The 18,413-nt window shown below is 45.1% G+C and overlaps 1 protein-coding gene across 1 annotated transcript; it reads right to left on the bottom strand.

Annotated features, from left to right (window-relative positions):
* Positions 1–10,338: 10,338 nt before the first annotated feature.
* LOC144707852 (glycosyltransferase BC10-like) lies at positions 10,339–12,161 on the bottom strand. The gene is made up of 2 exons (XM_078581101.1): positions 11,484–12,161; positions 10,339–11,040 (listed from the first exon to the last, which is right to left on the bottom strand). Exons 1-2 carry the CDS (start codon positions 11,976–11,978, stop codon positions 10,399–10,401), a joined length of 1,137 nt encoding a protein of 378 aa, XP_078437227.1. The 5' UTR covers positions 11,979–12,161; the 3' UTR covers positions 10,339–10,398.
* Positions 12,162–18,413: the final 6,252 nt, after the last annotated feature.

The raw sequence follows: 18,413 nt of genomic DNA on the forward strand, positions 1-18,413 counted from the left end.
TAGTCCTTTTCCCCTTTCCCTTTTCTTTTCATATTTTCAATCTCCCCCTCTGTCTTTGTAATGTGGGGTGGGGGGGGGGGTGTGGGGAGCATTATATAAGGGCCCCTTAATGGATCTTTTCCCCCTTGTTGACCCAGCTAAGGGGGGCCAATTGACCGCATTCCCTTTATAAGGGAAGAGTGGGGCACCCTAGTCTTTCAGACCAGGAAGAATCAAAATTGTTGGTTATTTTGTCTTGGTCTCACCCCTCCATCGAGGGAAGAAAGGAGGGGGGAGTGGGGAACAGTGAAACAACCCAAGTAGACAGCAGTCAGAAGGGGAAATTCATGAGGAAATTCATGAACGATTTCCCATCGCCCATTCCCCTTTCCAAGCTTCCTAGAAACTCCATCTGCCATAGGAGACCAAGAAAGTGGGAGCCTGCCATTCACGTCATTTCGGTCGTGATTTTTGTCTTCTTGTTCTTCCTGCGCCGGCCAGTCCATGGTCGCGACTCGCTGCATCCCCCCTAGACGTCGCAGTCGAGAGTGTGATCTCATAATACAACACTGAAGATTTGACACCTTGTGAATTTTCAGTGGGGCGGAAAATCTCTATGGGGAGTGATTCTTCCTCGGGCCGCAGGCCGCTCAGGACCACGATCAATCGGAAGACAGGGATACAGAATTTCACGATGTCGTTCATGCCACCTTTCGATAGGAACACCCCGTCTAGTTCCTGTGTTCTCTTGAACGAGTCGAATTCTGTTCGGCCTGACCTTGATCCAACATCAGGAATCTCATCGTCGCCTTACAGTTCTGATTTGGCTTAGGGGGAGGTTCCCCGGGATGTTTCGTCCCTCTATGATCTACCCGGCACCACAGCTTGTGGGTGGTTGGCAGGGGAACTAGTCGTCGCCATGCACTGCTTTCAGACTGGAAACTGACATTCCAGCGCAGATGGACGACGCAACAAATCGTGACGATCCCTATGGACTTGGCCGCGGGGCTGGGACGTCGAGGTCGCCATCGCACAATATGAATGATCTGTGGACTTGGTAACTTATCATCGCCACTCGCACAATTTGAACGACCGTTCGGGCCGCCTACCGTAGGTTAGCCCGTCAAGTCCGTCAGAGCTGATTGAGCCGTGATGCTGCCGCTGGTCGCCCCCCATCCCATGACTCCTCCGATCTTTTAATTATAGCTCCCGCATCATCATCCGCTCGTTAAACCACCGTGTGCACATCGACACAACTCTGCATCGCGAGCCACACTGACGAGGTACGCCGTCCTCTCTCATCGCTTGTTTATTTACCTTTTGCAGTATATTTTCATCTCGACTCCACCGCACTCGGCTAGGTAGGTCAGAGAGGTAAATTGAGAGAAAACTATGACATTTTGAGCATCGTACTAGTACGGATGAGTATGTCCTTAACGTGCGAGCCCAACGGACGCAGTCTACTCGGCCGTAGACATCCTCGTCACCCCGACAAAGTTTGAGAGGCCACCGTCGCCGACACCTAGTGACCCATCTGAGCTTGGAGCTCAGCACCTTCCTCGTGCCGGAACCTGCACGTACAACACGTAGGGCACTCATTTTGCACATCGTAGTTACATCGACCATTTAGGGTTGCATCCGTCGGGCGACGACACCGTCAACGTTCGATACCATCATACCTTATCGGCACCGAACCATCATATTCGGTGTCGAGCGGATGACATTTTAGACATTGCCCGACATCAGGACATCTAAAACATTTTTCAGTGAAGCACTAGACGAGTGGTTACCAGAGAATGAGCACACACCAGCTATTAATCCATGTCATGAGCTAGATGTGTACATGAGCTCGCTTCCTCTCAAGGAGACAGAACCATTGCATTAGTGGAAAGTAACAAGAGAATACTCATATCCGAGGTTTGCAATGATTATGAAGAGACATGGTCGTGCAGTGCGGTGCAAAAATTTGCACTGAGTGTGTGAATTTTTGCATGCACAAAATGGCCAGTGCGGTGTGCGGTGCGCTTTTGTGCGAAAAAAGCGTATCGCACAGCGCACTAAATTTGCACGTTTTGAAGTATTTTAAAACAGGGTTTGGGCGGACGGGAGGGGGGGCATGCTGTGGCGGGGTGTGGGCAGCGGCGGGGGTGTGCGCGGTGGGGGGGACGGAGGGTGGGGGGATGTGAGGGGCGGAAGCTGGGGGTGGAAGGCGGAGAGAGAGCGGCGACTGCGAGAGGGGGCGATGGGGAGGGGGGCGGGCGCCGGAGGAAGGGGAGGGGGGGGGGGTGCCGCACCTTCAAATTTTTGCACATCCGCACAAAACTGCACCGCACCGACCGCTCCAAGGTGTGCGGTGCAGTGTGCGAAAATCGTGTGCGATTTATCGTACAACCGCACCGCACCTTCGCCCAACTGCACGAGCGGGATTCGCTCGCACGGTTTGGACTATGTCAAGTTATGAAGGAATTCCTATCAACCAGTATAGCCTTCAAAAGATGCTTCTCTATTGGGTGTGTCTTTATCAACTAAAAGTGTTACAGTTGACAACAGAGAACATAGAATTGCAAATGGCACTCGAGTGTTGATGGCAAGCGATGAGAACGACAACAATGATATCACGCAAACAGATGAAGATTGTGACGAAGATCCGTTAGCTCATTTCTTTTTCCTTCAACTTGTTGGACCATTTATATGTGTGTGTTTATGTGTTTAAACTACTTGTGGCATTTATACTTCGAGTAAGTCTTAACATATTTATGTTGAGTTTTATAGACCTAGATATGGATAAAGACAAAGATTCCATGCAGAAAATTATGTATATCTTCTGACGTCCAAAAGACCATTTGCGTGTGACCCTCTAGGCCCATGTATCAGTCTAGTTAACGACTTCAACGGCCCAAAAACATTTATTCGCCTTCAAAATTGATTAACTACATCATCATACAGATTAATTAATGTCAGATCGATTTAGCCCAATCGATAGGTCAAGACTCGGGGTGCAAAGCTTCACCTCGTGTCCTAGAAGATACAAAAGAGTGTGTATCGACTCACTCATGGAACCTGTTCGTCATCGATTACCATGTATATATAATCCCTCATCCATCTGACGCTCCTTGGAAGATAGAGAATGGTCAACTGTCAAACCCTAATCGATCATCTGATTTAGTACTGATGCATTCAGGAATCATTGGAGAACTCTTCTCCGATATTTCACTACCTTGGCCAAAGACTTCATCGCATCATCTTCGTTGAGTTGTCACCCCTTATACCGAGGTTGGACAATCCCATCTCGACCACTCAGCCGTCTTCGTGAACTTCTTGATCTACTCGAACTAAGACCGTTTAGAATCCCATGATTAGGGAGTCGTTGGCTAAAGTCAAAGTACAATTGTCCGTCCACAAAATATCATTGGTATCTCAGGTCTAAGGAGCATTTACACAACCGTGACGTGAAGCATTCTGGTTGACAGTTTGGTATAATACCATTCAGAGATTTGTACGGATCAATTCAGTAAACTCTTTCCACTAAAGAGCACCCACTATCTATCCTTAGTGTCGCCACACTAATGGCTACGGGACCGGCCATTAGTCATCATTAGTGTTTGCCCGTCCCGATACCGGTACGGATGCCGGTATCGGGACGAATGCTGTACCGGATACCGGAAAGGCAATTTCCGGTATCCGGTTTTTTTGATATCCGGATACCGGATATCGGTATCGGATATCGGTTGCTATAGTATCGATATCCGATACCAATATCCGTCCGATACCGGCATCCGCCCCCGTATCAGGGGGGCAGAGGACGGTACCGGATATCGGATGTGGATATCGGTTTTCGATATCCGCATCGAATTATTTATCACTCTCTCTCTCACCGTTCGCTCTCTCTTCCTCTTGTTCTCTCTCTCTATCCGTCTCTCGTTCGCTCTCGTTCTCTCTCTCTTTCGCGCTCATTCTCGCTCTCTCTTGTTCTCGCTCTCTCTCTCTTCTCTCCCTCTCTCCCTCTCGCTCTAGCTTTTCATGCCTCTCTCTCTAAAAATATGAAACGCACATTAAAGCCACATTTCTCTCTCCTAACATTTTGGTCCGCTGGCATCTCACATTTCGTAGAGGAATAGCTATTATTTTAATGTTTAATATATCTCAACCTCATTTAATATATACTAGTAAAAGTTTCTAAAATCTCCCATGTGGGATAACTGGATTCAGAGTTTACGTTAACTTTGAATCCTGTTATCCCATATGGAAGAAAAAAAAATTGCACACTATATAATGAGGGGCATTTAATATATTTCGAATTGAATTATTGTGGTTGATATCCGATATCGGATATCTGTTTTTCTATATCCGGATATCAGTTTTCCGATATATGGCATCCAGTATCCGTCTCCAACATCCGGATATCGGAAAACCGATATCCAATATCCGATACCATTCCTCGTCCTCACCCCCCCATATCCGGTACCAATATCCGTCTACCCCTAAATACGGATATCAACCGATATCTGATATCCGATATCCGAAACCGTCCCATTTTTTTCCGGATATCGGATATCGGTTATCCGATACCGGATATCGGACGGATATCGGGATGTCAAACACTAGTCATCATATGAGTGAGGCTAGATAGTGTTATTCTATGTGGATACTTCGATGTCCTTCTCATGTATCCTTCAAATAGGAATGTTTAGAACACATTCTTAAAGACTAGTGATCTCCATATTACGATCTCATCATAATTCACTAATTCTGATCATGTATTCATGGACTTCATTATACGCAACACACGTACACTATAATGAATATGGAATGAGATGTGGAATCTGTGATTGACTCGCCAGCCATAGATATTTCCATCATACTCGTCGTGACGAACACAAAACAGAAATAAAAAAATGAGTGAAAATTGATAAATAAAACACGATGATATGGACGGGAACGAGCTCTACCTGTAGTGTTTAAACCTGGGAGTCTTCGCGGATGCTTTGGCATGCTGGTCGTGCTAAACACAGACCGACGGTGTTGTTGATGAGGGGGAAGATGGCTCCGATTATGTTTTTTCAATGTTGTTTGTGTGTGCTTCATTGCACAGATTCTAGATTAAAGTTAATAGATAATGATTGTGGTTTTCATATATGTGCTAATTTACTTGTGCTGGCAGGTAAATGTAAGATGAAAAATGAGACGGTGCACCGGCTATTACTAAAGGATAGCAAACTTGAAGCTTCCCTTAGGAGATTGTTTTTCTGTTTCTTGTTTACAATTGAGATAAAATTTATTCTGAACTATTCAAAGAAATTATTAATTTTCTGGGTTTAATAATTATTTAGATATTTCTGAAAGTTGCTCATGGAATAATTTTTCTTGAAGCGAAAATATGTTTTCTTTAATGAATCTATAGAACTCATGGCTCGAGATGGTCGTGTAATGAGGTGAAAAATTTCCCACATTGTGTAAATTTTCAATCAAATGAAAAGCACTATAAATCCGTGGTGAAAATTCAGACGGTAATTTGCACAACACATCACACAGATTCACACTAAATTCACCCTTAGATTTTTTATTGCATATTTACACCTGTACCCCATGTCGAAAACTTGACCTGTCGATTGGGTTAGATCAATCTGACATTAATTAATCTATATGATGATATAGTTAATTAATTTGTAAGGCTAATAAAGGTTATTGGGCAATTGGAGTTGTTAAGCAGACTGATACATAGGCCTAGAGGGTCACACGCAAATGGTGTTTTGGACGTCGGAAGATATACTTAAGTTTTTGGAGGGTTTATGAAAAATACCCATTTAATATAAATTGGGGAAGGCCGTGAACGAAATTCACCCATGCCAGAATTTTTCAGGGGCCTTTACACTTCTTCTCCACTCTCCCAGCAACCCATCTCCGTCCCTGATGTGATCGGGATGACGTAAAGACGCCGACGGAGAAAGAACGGGGCTTGTCAACGAGAAGGAGGAGATCCGATGTGTCGACGACCGTGTGGATACATCTAGAGGCTACACACGTGAGCAGCTCAAATTGGCTCACTCGGGGATCCAAGAAATCAGGGATGTTATCCGTGGAAAGGTAGATTGATTCAATGTTTTGTTGATGTCGTTCGATTCATTCAAAGCTTTTATTGCGAATCGTTTTGTTTTGTTCATCCATGTCAAGGCCACTAGAGCCCAACATCGTGCACTCTAATCGTCGTGGTGCTTCCGTATCACCATGTTTTAGTATTCGTTCTTAGCGTTTTAATTTCATATCGTTTTATCTGTTATTTTGTTATTTATGTTGTAAATGGGGGTGGGACTCTTATGGGACTCCGCCTTGATGGACTCCATGCGAGGTGCCCATCATGGCCCTATATAAGGATATGAAAGGACCACGTTTTCCCAAGATCTGGTATTTCAAGTTGGCAGTTCAGTTCAACTAGATCTCACACCAATAGGAAGAAGGAGATGAGAGGAAGAGAAGAGAGAGTAGAAAGAGAGATGCAAGTGAAAGTAGAAAGGAATAAAATTGATGCCAGTATTTGTTGTCGTGCCTCTCTCTCTCTCTCCTGCCCCAAGTCGCTCCATGCACACATTGGTCACCGGTTGACCCGCCGCACAACCAACAGGGCTGCTTGTGCAGCCTTTGATAGTTGAACGTTTCTCCTATATCGCATCTATCGCCACCGCTTGAAAAAGGCCGGGAGGACCGTCAAACTGCGACGCACATAAGAACCACAAAGTTGTGGCGCGATGTGCTGTCCCACCTATCACCGCTGGGATTTTCATGGCATTTAACCTATCACCCATTGCTCAAACCGACTCCCCTGACGGGAACGTATCCATGTACCACGGAACAACGAAGGTTGACTATTGCATTCCCTCGCCCTCGACTTCAGGTGTGCATTCAGGAATCTTTCAATGCAATCGAGGACGATTGACCTCTTCAAACCTGCAACCAACTACGCCTGCTTGCATCTGTCAGTGAGTCTACCATCTACATCCGAGCCATTGCCTCACGACTGTTAGAGGTCTCTTGGGGATCCATTGTGACTATCGTTGAGACTCGTCATCTCAGGCCTCGACAACCCCTTTATCAACAATAGCGACTCTGCTCGCCGCCTGACTCGTCGCAACAATCGACGACGTGTCTGCTAGTAGCTCGTGCTGGCCTTGTGTTGGCCTTGCCGCATGCTGCATTCTGGTGCCCGCCCTCCAACACGCCTCCAGCCACAGCTCGTGACAGGGACCTATCTCTGCTCGCATTGGCCCACCATACGCCGCGCTTGTGGGGAACATATGTGCGCCTGAGCCACCTTGCCGCTACTCGTCTTTCGTTCTTTATCTCCAACATCCGACTATCGTTGGTCGAGTCCAGCCATGTCCGTCAGTGAAACGGCTCCGCCTATCCGCCCATCTCAATCTGTGCACCGACAAATTCTTTGATGACGAACATCGCAACTGATGAGGTACGCCATACCTTGCTCCTCCATTACATTATCTCTTTCAATATATCTTCTATTGTATTCCACCGCGCTCGGGTTGGATTAGGTGAGAAAGAATTACTTAGAGAAAACTACGAATTGAGGTGAGCTCGTGCGTTACGTCTGAGCCCCTACATGATAATTTCCTTCGGCGTGATTTTCGTTCCAACGAGGGTCAGGAGGTCAGCGTCATCATCAACGGTCATCCGCTCCGGAGCTCAGAACTCAGTGAATTCTTACTCGTGGCCCTACAGGTACACTCCACTTAGGTCATTCGCATCCACATAGTTACATTCACTCAATGATTTACCCATCGTAAGGCACCATTGATGTCAGACATCATTTTGGTATCACAACGTGGCCTCGATATCCCTCGGGACGACATCAGTGACGTCTTCATGCATCATTCTATAGATAGGTATGTACCATTAAGATACATTAAGCATCACCATGCTTCTTTTAAGTCATCTCATTTAGGTACTTTTTATAGTTCCTCTTTTAGCTCTCTTGAATGATGCTCTGGGAGACACATACGCATCGGTGATTTAGATGTATCCAAGGATTCCACAGTATGTCAAATTCTCCCTATCTTGTCAACAGCACCACTATATGTTTTTGAAGCTCTCATCACTACACTCTCTTACAAAGAGTCGGGCACTTTAAGAAAGAACAGTTTGAACTAGTAGCACCCTCTAGAAACTTGTCTGGGTGTTTTTTAAAGGGGTCTCTTTACATTTATATTTACATATGAATTATTCATAAAACAAGTGCATTTTATTTATTTCCTCTAATGTCCATTCAAAATTCTGAGTGATCCTCTAAGCCCATGTATTTGTCTAGTAGACAACGCCATACGCTGAATAAGTCTATCTTGGCTTAAACTATTAATACTTAATTAATCATTTAAGTAAACAAATATTGAACGTATAGTTAACCTAATGTATATACACGAGAGTTGTCAAAGCTACTGATCTTTTTGGAAAATGTTATAGAGGAGTATGTCAACTATTTTATGGCGCCTTGTTCTCGTCTGTTTTCACTTTGATATTGATAAATCCGAAAATAGATTAAATAGTATTATATCTTCTATGTAATGATACTCGTAAATTTACCATTATCAATAGTAACAAGTGTAGTATCGCAAAGGAGTCAGCCTGCCTAAAGGCACTTATCCAACAAACTATGAATTAAATCTTGGATTAAAAAATATTAAACAAATTTTAGGAATGAGAAATATATTATTAGGGAATTTTTTTCAAGATTCTATATAACTTTTAATAAAATAATGGATACCTTTTTGAGCAAAAGAAGAATTGTGGATTTAGGTAATTTGGCAGATTTTTATGAAAGCTTTGTGTGTGCTTTTTAGGGGAGACATAATGTTACTCCTGGTGATTGGCAACGGTGTGTGTGACAACATGTGTGAAGTACTTGATGTTGATTATGCACAAAGGTGGGTGCCCAATCTATGATAAAAGGGGGACCTGATTTTAGACTTGGGCAAATTTAGCTCCTTAATAATTCTAAGCCAGATGGGTGAAGGGTTGTCTCACAAAAATACCCTCTGAACTTCAGCTCAATCAAGATATCACATTTTTATTCTTTATACCTCATTCACGCACCAATTATCTGGTTCAAATCCACACTCTGATTCACTTCAATTTTGTTGCCATGAAGGATGTTGAAATTTACACTTGTTATGGTCTTGTCAACATAAGTCACACCCTGACACATTTCCCTGCATTCCAAACTAAGCCTTATATTATTGATATTTAATGTGTACCTTCTCAACCAATGGCACAGTGTTACATGGACGGATAATCACCTTGTAGTTATACAATATGAATCGGGGTATTTTTTTTATTAGACCAGCCCACATATCCCATCATGCTGCTCATGATTTCAAATGTTTATGTTCTTGTCTGTCACATGTCCTGGTGCACTTAAGCCACCATGAACGACCCCATGACGTGAGACAATGGCTTCAGAAATGGTGATGCCCTAATGATGTGTTTTCCAATTATTGGGATGGCCAGACATTGGCTATAAATGCGCAAATATGAATACAAGGGATGGTGGAGAAAGACTTGATAAATGCATTTAATAATACCATGAAAATACAATATGAGATGGAAAATTAATGTATCAAAGAATCCGAAGTCATAAAATTTGTAAACATGTCAGAAAATCCAGAAAACTTTAGAATTATACTGAATGCTAATTTTCTTGATTCAAACCATGATAAAATTCAAATAAGATATTTGGATTCTGATCTTTATGTAATATCCGTGAAATTCATTAGGTAACTCACACGTTACTACAAATGATCCTTCTTCCACTTGATAACCATCGTATAAACTTGGGCCACCAAAAAATGCAAAACCCTTATCGATCATCGTAGTGAGGATTGATCCATCGGGAAATCTTGAAATAACTTTTTCTCTGGTATTTGAGCAACCTCGACCAAGGATTTCATGGTGTTGTATTTCATAAGTCTAATATCGAGTGTGAATGATCCCATCTTGGACACTCAAAAGTATTTGCCGACCTTTTTCTGCATCCGAGCGAAAAGCTACTTCAGAGACACTGATGTTGGTTGGCCTCAAAGATGATGAGCTACTTCCTTGAGCAGCGGAAACAGAAATGTGCAGGTTCCCTCCCCCTTCCGAAGCAGAGAGCGCAGTCGAGTTGCATGTTGCACATCACTGTTCACCAGATGCTGCATAAACATGGCTGTCATATTTGCAAGGTGATTTTTGCTGTCTTCATGGGAGGTTTAAAGCCTCTCAAGGGCAGCATTAGAGGAACTCTCGCTCCGGAAAAGCTTCTTTAAATCCTGGACATGTTGCCTCACTTGGGAATCCCTGTACAGTTAAGAAAAGAAAAAACAAGGAACCCAAGAAAGATTGGCCTATAGAAATATCTATACAGGAAAATGCAGTCCATCATCCGAAGCCGAGGACGACGGGGGAAAACTCCAGTAGTGGGGGCAGAGCGCTGGGGGAGAACTTCCGCGCAAAGAGATGACACAAGGTCGAGCGTTGACCATTGTAGAGACAGCTCTGCCCTTCCAGGATGCCCCTGAGGAAAGACTCTGAAATGTCCCACTCTCCGAAGGTTGCTGGATGCGGGCCGCCTCGTGACCAGTCAACCCACGTCAAGCTGCGGTTGGCTAACTGATCAGCAATTTCGATGGTTAACATGGTGGGAAAGTAGTGCTCGTCAACGTAGCAATGGGGCAGGCAGAAATCCCTGAACTTGGGGTAGAAGGTCTCGTCTTTGACGATGGCAACGGCGGCAGCACGGTTGATTTGGAACCATTGGGAGCCTTTGCGCCATTGGGACAGGTTGACCTCTGGAGCCATGCGGTGGTTATACCGGCCCCTCCCGTATTCGCCCGGGTCGTCAAAGGCACTGATGAAGCTGTGGCGGGAACGCACGAGATAGCTGTGGATCCTGCTGAAGTTGTAGAGTGGTATGCAGGTTTCGGAGAGGAGGAGGAACCACTCATTGGAAAAATCAAGGAGAGCATTTGCCAATAGCCGCCTCTCTGCATCGCAAACGCTCATCTTCCCCCACTCCACCACCTGGATAATTCACACAGTACAATTTCAAAACATGGGTCTGATCACAGGGGAAAAATAACTCGTGGGTATAATCAATAGATGGTCTGATAACTGAAATCTTGATTCTTTGGGTTCAAAAGTTCTAAAGGAGAAGTTCATTTCTACATAACTCAAATTAGATTGCCAACTAAACTATTTTCAAAAAACAGGACGCGTTTTCTACAGGAAATTATGAACTCGCCAGTAAGAATCTGAAGAGATCACTAATTTAAACAATTTGCCAATAATAACCACGCAGGTTAGCCTTAATTGGACTGATTAAACAATCGAGTAACTTCCACTAACCAAGAAAATGGATTCCAAATGAAAGAAAAAGATCAGAGTTTCGGCAATTGAAAAAGGGCATCGATCACAATCAAAGATAATCCCAAATCGAATCAGATCCGAGGAAAGAAATTACATACCTGGCTGGGAATCTGCCTCCCGTAGAAGGGCGATGATCTAGGAAACACAGCCTGGTAAGAAGGCATGGAGTGAATATAAATCGAATAGAACAACTCATGACCTTCGAAGAACTTTTCCCAGAGAGGATACAGCGGCAAAGGCCCCTTGGTCAAGAACATGAACGCTATTCTCGGAATCCTCTTGAACGGGTAATTCTTCCTCTGCGGAGCGAGGGAAGCCCTCCAGAACAGTTCCTCGTCGGTCATATCATGGATCAGGCTCCAGGGAGGCCTAATCCAGAGATTTAGCGAGATGGGTTCGATCAATCCAGGGATGAACCCTAACCCACCATCAGCCCCGAGAAATCGAGACTTGGACATGGCGATCAGAGACAAACCCACGGCCAGAACTAGCAAAAAGAGGAGCAATTTGAGGGTTACATGGCGCAGAAACTTGAAATAGTGTCTCTGCTGGATCTCCTTGGGCGGTAATGGCGGATGGATCGGAGCTGCCATTGAGAGAAGGAGATTGATCGAGATCGGACGATCTGGGTAGTGGGTAATTTGTTCATGCCCTTGAATCCATGAGAAAAGACGGGTCGAACAAGGAGATGGCCGAGAAGCGAAGATACGAGAGAAGTCCACCGACAAAAGGACACGTCTTTTTCGGCAGAAATTTGGTGGGGTTGGAAGGACTACGATGGCGACGAGTAGGTCTCTTGTGGGACTGCGTTCTACAACAGAAGAAGCCTAGGCTTGTTGAACCGGTTGACGGCTCGTTACCCCTCATCCGTTATCTGATGGATGGATGACTGAACAAAGTGAATTCCATCATCAGTCATCCATAATCTGTCTTCCGTCATCCGACAAAGGACACCTCTTTTTCGGCAGAAATTGGGTGGGGTTAGAGGGACAATGATGGCAACCAGTGCGTCTCAGTTGGTCTCTTGTGCGACTGCGTTCTCTGTCACAGAAGGCGCCTAGGCTTGTTGCACCGGTTGACGGCTCGTTACCCATCATCCGTTACCCGATGGACCATCGGATGACTGAACGAAGTAAATTCCATCATCCGTCATCCGTTATCCAATGCAACATCGGATGACTGAACAAAGTGACATCCATCATCCGTCATTCGTCATCTGTCATCCATCACAAGGGAAGCAAGGACACATCTTCATTTCGACAGAAATGGGGTGGGGCTGAGAGGACGAGGATGACGACGAGTGGGTCTCAGTTGTTCTCTTCTGCGACTGCGTTCTCTGTCACAGAAGGCGCCTAGGCTTGTTGCACCGGTTGACGGCTCGTTACCCATCATCCGTTACCCGATGGACCATCGGATGACTGAACGAAGTAAATTCCATCATCCGTCATCCGTTATCCAATGGAACCTCGGATCACTGAACAAAGTGAATTCCATCATCCGTCATTCGTCATCTGTCATCCATCACAAGGGAGGCAAGGACACATCTTCATTTCGACAGAAATGGGGTGGGGCTGAGAGGACGAGGATGACGACGAGTGGGTCTCAGTTGTTCTCTTGTGCGACTGCGTTCTCTGTCACAGAAGGCGCCTAGGCTTGTTGCACCGGTTGACGGCTCGTTACCCGTCATCCGTTACCCGATGGACCATCGGATGACTGAACGAAGTAAATTCAATCATCCGTCATCCGTTATCCAATGGAACCTCGGATCACTGAACAAAGTGAATTCCATCATCCGTCATTCGTCATCTGTCATCCATCACAAGGGAGGCAAGGACACATCTTCATTTCGACAGAAATGGGGTGGGGCTGAGAGGACGAGGATGACGCGGCAGTGGGTCTCAGTTGTTCTCTTGTGCGACTGCGTTCTCTGTCACAGAAGGCGCCTAGGCTTGTTGCACCGGTTGACGGCTCGTTACCCGTCATCCGTTACCCGATGGACCATCGGATGACTGAACGAAGTAAATTCCATCATCCGTCATCCGTTATCCAATGGAACCTCGGATCACTGAACAAAGTGAATTCCATCATCCGTCATTCGTCATCTGTCATCCATCACAAGGGAGGCAAGGACACATCTTCATTTCGACAGAAATGGGGTGGGGCTGAGAGGACGAGGATGACGACGAGTGGGTCTCAGTTGTTCTCTTCTGTGATTGCGTTCTCTGTCACAGAAGACGCCTAGGCTTGTTGCACCAGTTGACGGCTCGTTACCCGTCATCCGTTACCCGATGGACCATCGGATGACTGGAACGGCGAAATTCCATCATCCGTCATCCGTTATCCAATGGAACCTCGGATCACTGAACAAAGTGAATTCCATCATCCGTCATTCGTCATCTGTCATCCATCACAAGGGAGGCAAGGACACATCTTCATTTCGACAGAAATGGGGTGGGGCTGAGAGGACGAGGATGACGACGAGTGGGTCTCAGTTGTTCTCTTCTGCGACTGCGTTCTCTGTCACAGAAGGCGCCTAGGCTTGTTGCACCGGTTGACGGCTCGTTACCCGTCATCCGTTACCCGATGGACCATCGGATGACTGAACGAAGTAAATTCCATCATCCGTCATCCGTTATCCAATGGAACCTCGGATCACTGAACAAAGTGAATTCCATCATCCGTCATTCGTCATCTGTCATCCATCACAAGGAGGCAAGGACACATCTTCATTTCGACAGAAATGGGGTGGGGCTGAGAGGCGAGGATGACGACGCAGTGGGTCTCAGTTGTTCTCTTCTGCGACTCGTTCTCTGTCACAGAAGGCGCCTAGGCTTGTTGCACCGTTGACGGCTCGTTACCGTCATCCGTTACCCGATGGACCATCGGATGACTGAACGAAGTAAATTCAATCATCCGTCATCCGTTATCCAATGGAACCTCGGATCACTGAACAAAGTGAATTCCATCATCCGTCATTCGTCATCTGTCATCCATCACAAGGGAGGCAAGGACACATCTTCATTTCGACAGAAATGGGGTGGGGCTGAGAGGACGAGGATGACGACGAGTGGGTCTCAGTTGTTCTCTTGTGCGACTGCGTTCTCTGTCACAGAAGGCGCCTAGGCTTGTTGCACCGGTTGACGGCTCGTTACCCATCATCCGTTACCCGATGGACCATCGGATGACTGAACGAAGTAAATTCCATCATCCGTCATCCGTTATCCAATGGAACCTCGGATCACTGAACAAAGTGAATTCCATCATCCGTCATTCGTCATCTGTCATCCATCACAAGGGAGGCAAGGACACATCTTCATTTCGACAGAAATGGGGTGGGGCTGAGAGGACGAGGATGACGGCAGTGGGTCTCAGTTGTTCTCTTGTGCGACTGCGTTCTCTGTCACAGAAGGCGCCTAGGCTTGTTGCACCGGTTGACGGCTCGTTACCCGTCATCCGTTACCCGATGGACCATCGGATGACTGAACGAAGTAAATTCAATCATCCGTCATCCGTTATCCAATGGAACCTCGGATCACTGAACAAAGTGAATTCCATCATCCGTCATTCGTCATCTGTCATCCATCACAAGGGAGGCAAGGACACATCTTCATTTCGACAGAAATGGGGTGGGGCTGAGAGGACGAGGATGACGACGAGTGGGTCTCAGTTGTTCTCTTGTGCGACTGCGTTCTCTGTCACAGAAGGCGCCTAGGCTTGTTGCACCGGTTGACGGCTCGTTACCCGTCATCCGTTACCCGATGGACCATCGGATGACTGAACGAAGTAAATTCCATCATCCGTCATCCGTTATCCAATGGAACCTCGGATCACTGAACAAAGTGACATCCATCATCCGTCATTCGTCATCTGTCATCCATCACAAGGGAAGCAAGGACACATCTTCATTTCGACAGAAATGGGGTGGGGCTGAGAGGACGAGGATGATGACGAGTGGGTCTCAGTTGTTCTCTTGTGCGACTGCGTTCTCTGTCACAGAAGGCGCCTAGGCTTGTTGCACCGGTTGACGGCTCGTTACCCATCATCCGTTACCCGATGGACCATCGGATGACTGAACGAAGTAGATTCCATCATCCGTCATTCATCATCTGACATCCATCACAAGAGAGGCGAGGACACCTTTTTTTCACAGAAATTGGGTGGGGCTGAGAGGACGAGGATGGCGACGAGTGGGTCTCTCTTGCTCTCTTGTGTGACTGCGTTCTCTGTCAAAGAAGATGCCGAGGCCTGTTCCACAATTGACGGATCGTCACCCGTCATCTGTTATCTCATGAACCAATGATTGAACAAAGAGAATTCCATCGTCTCTCATCTATCATCAATCTGATGGGAGGCAAGGATGCATCTTTCTTTTTTGAGAGAAATTCGGTGGGGTTGAGAGGACGACAATGGCAGTGAGTGGGTCTCACTTGTTCACTTGTGTGATTGCGTTGTCTGTCATAGAAGATGTCTAGGCTTGTTGCGCAGTTGATGGATCGTCACCTGTCATCCATTATCTGTTGGACAGAAGACTGAACGAAGTGAATTCCATCATCCGTCATCCGTCATCAGTCAGACATGGAGGCAAGGACGCATCTTTTTTTCGACAAAAAGTTTGGCGGGTCTGAGAGGACGACGCTGACGACAAGTGGGTCTCGTTTGTTTTCTACGGGGATGTTCAAACTGCAAGGGAACTGTATTTGCTCTCACAGAAGACGCCTATGCTTGTTGCACGGTTGACAGATTGTCACCCCCCAACCGTCATCCATCATCCAACGGACTGATGACTTAATAAATTGAATTCAGTCATTAGTCATTCGTCATCTGACACACAGGAAGCAAGGCAATGTCTTTTTTGACAGAAATTTGGTGGGGTTAGAAGGATGACGATGGTGACGAGTGGGTCTTGCTTATTTTCTAGGGAGAAGTTCAAACTGTGAGAGAGAATTGTGTTCTCTGCCACAGAAAACCCCCAGGCTCGTTGCATGGTTGATGGATCGTCACCTGTCATCCGTCGTCTGATGGACAGATGACTGAACGAATTGAATTCAGTCATCAGTCATCCGTCATTCATCATCTGTCACACAGGAAGCAAGGCAATGTCTTTTTTGGACATAAATTTGGTGGGGCTGGAAGGATGACGATGGCGGCGAGTGGGTCTTGCTTTCTAGGGAGGAGTTCAAACTGTGAGCGAACTGTTTTCTTTATCACAGAAGACCCCTAGGCTCGTTGCATGGCTGATGAATCATCACCATCATCTGTCATCCAATGGACGAATGACTTAACAAACAGAATTCAGTCATTAGTCATCTGTCATCCACGAGGCAAACAGAATTAACACGAGGCAAGGAAACATCTTTTTTTACAGAAATCTGGTGGGCTTGAGAGGGCGATGGCTGCGACAAGAGGGCTCGCTTGTTTTCGTGGAAGAAGTTCAAACTGCGAGCCGACTGTGTTCGCTGCCACATCAGATGTGTAGGCTTGTTGAACGGTTGACGGTGATGGCGGAGTCGGAAAACTTGGTAGCAGTCAAAGCCAAGACAGCCATCTGCAGCCCGTCAGCAGTCAACACCATGTCATCAACGTAGGACCTTACATAAGATTAGATAGTAACAAAACGAACTTCATATATATACCCGATATGGGATATTAGTTAAGATTCAATATAGAAAATCTAGCGGCGAGGATTACACATAGATAGGCAAATCTAGCAGTTAGGATTAAATATAGATAGGCACATCTAGCGGCTAGGATCAAATCAAACATAGCCGTTATACTCAGTTATAACGACTATGATTATCAAACATAGCCGTTGCAATTAGTTATAACGGCTAGATCAGTTTGAGTTACTTACTATAATTAAGTATTATTCAACATTTAACTATGGTATCAGACTGTATTGCGTGATAATGTATAATACAGTCACAACTCTCTACTTCTCGTGTCCTTCTTCTCTTCTTCTGCTCTTTCTCTTCTCTTCTTTCTTCTAGTTCCTTGAGCGCGTTACGGGAATAGATCCATGCTCTTCCAGACGGATCATCGCCTGTCATTTTTCATCTAATGGATGGATGACTGAACGAATTGAATTCTGTCATCAGTCATCCGTCATTCGTCTTTTTTGCCAAAGGACGAAGATGGCAATGAGTGGATTTCTCTTGTTCTCTAGGAGAGAAGTTCAAACTGCAGGCGGACTGTGTTAGCTGCCATAGCACATGCCTAGCCTTGTTACACAAATGCCAGATTATCACCCATCATCCATCATCCAATGGATGGATGACTGAACTAATTGAATTCAGTCATCTAGCTAGATGATATATAACTAATGAGGAAAATGACAGAACTGATGACAAGGACTGATAACATTCAGGTTGACAGAAATGTGAAAGAGTACATAATTAAAATAAATTTAAATTACCAATATGAATATTTTTTACGACTTGGGGCATGGAATCCAGAGACACATAATTGAATGTATGTATTGACACTGAATTTGTTGGAAAACAGCCATCATTTGACATTGGTTACATCCACCAAGCTGTGGTCGGTTGTTGTGCAAATTGTCGGCAACTCCTTCAACCCACCAGTAAGTAAACGACTTGTACTTTTTAAATTTTCAATTTTGTGTGTCAAATATTTCATAATATTTCCATGTTACTAAGTTTTCGACTCCTATGATCTGGATCAATTAGAAAGAATATTTTAAGTGTTAATTTTTTGTTCCCCTTATTGGATTAATGTGGAAACTTTTTCAAGATGACACCTTCTTCCGGGGAGATAATATTCTTTTATCTATTTTCTAATTTAGTCTAAGTTGTTCTTTGATGTTGTTTTGTTGCGTTTGCCTTTTAATTTATTTCAATTGATTTAAAAAAAAAATTTGCACGAGACAGTAGTAATTAACCAAGACGTTAGGTTTCATTTGACGCCTTTTAGGTGATATATATTCTTGATTCGATCTGTTATTATTTTCCTTGATCTGCATCACCATAGAAATAATAATAAAATAAAAAATCAATAGAATAAATATTTCT

The sequence above is a fragment of the Wolffia australiana genome, chromosome 9 (genome assembly GCF_029677425.1).
Source record: "Wolffia australiana isolate 7733 chromosome 9, ASM2967742v1".
NCBI lineage: Eukaryota > Viridiplantae > Streptophyta > Magnoliopsida > Alismatales > Araceae > Wolffia > Wolffia australiana.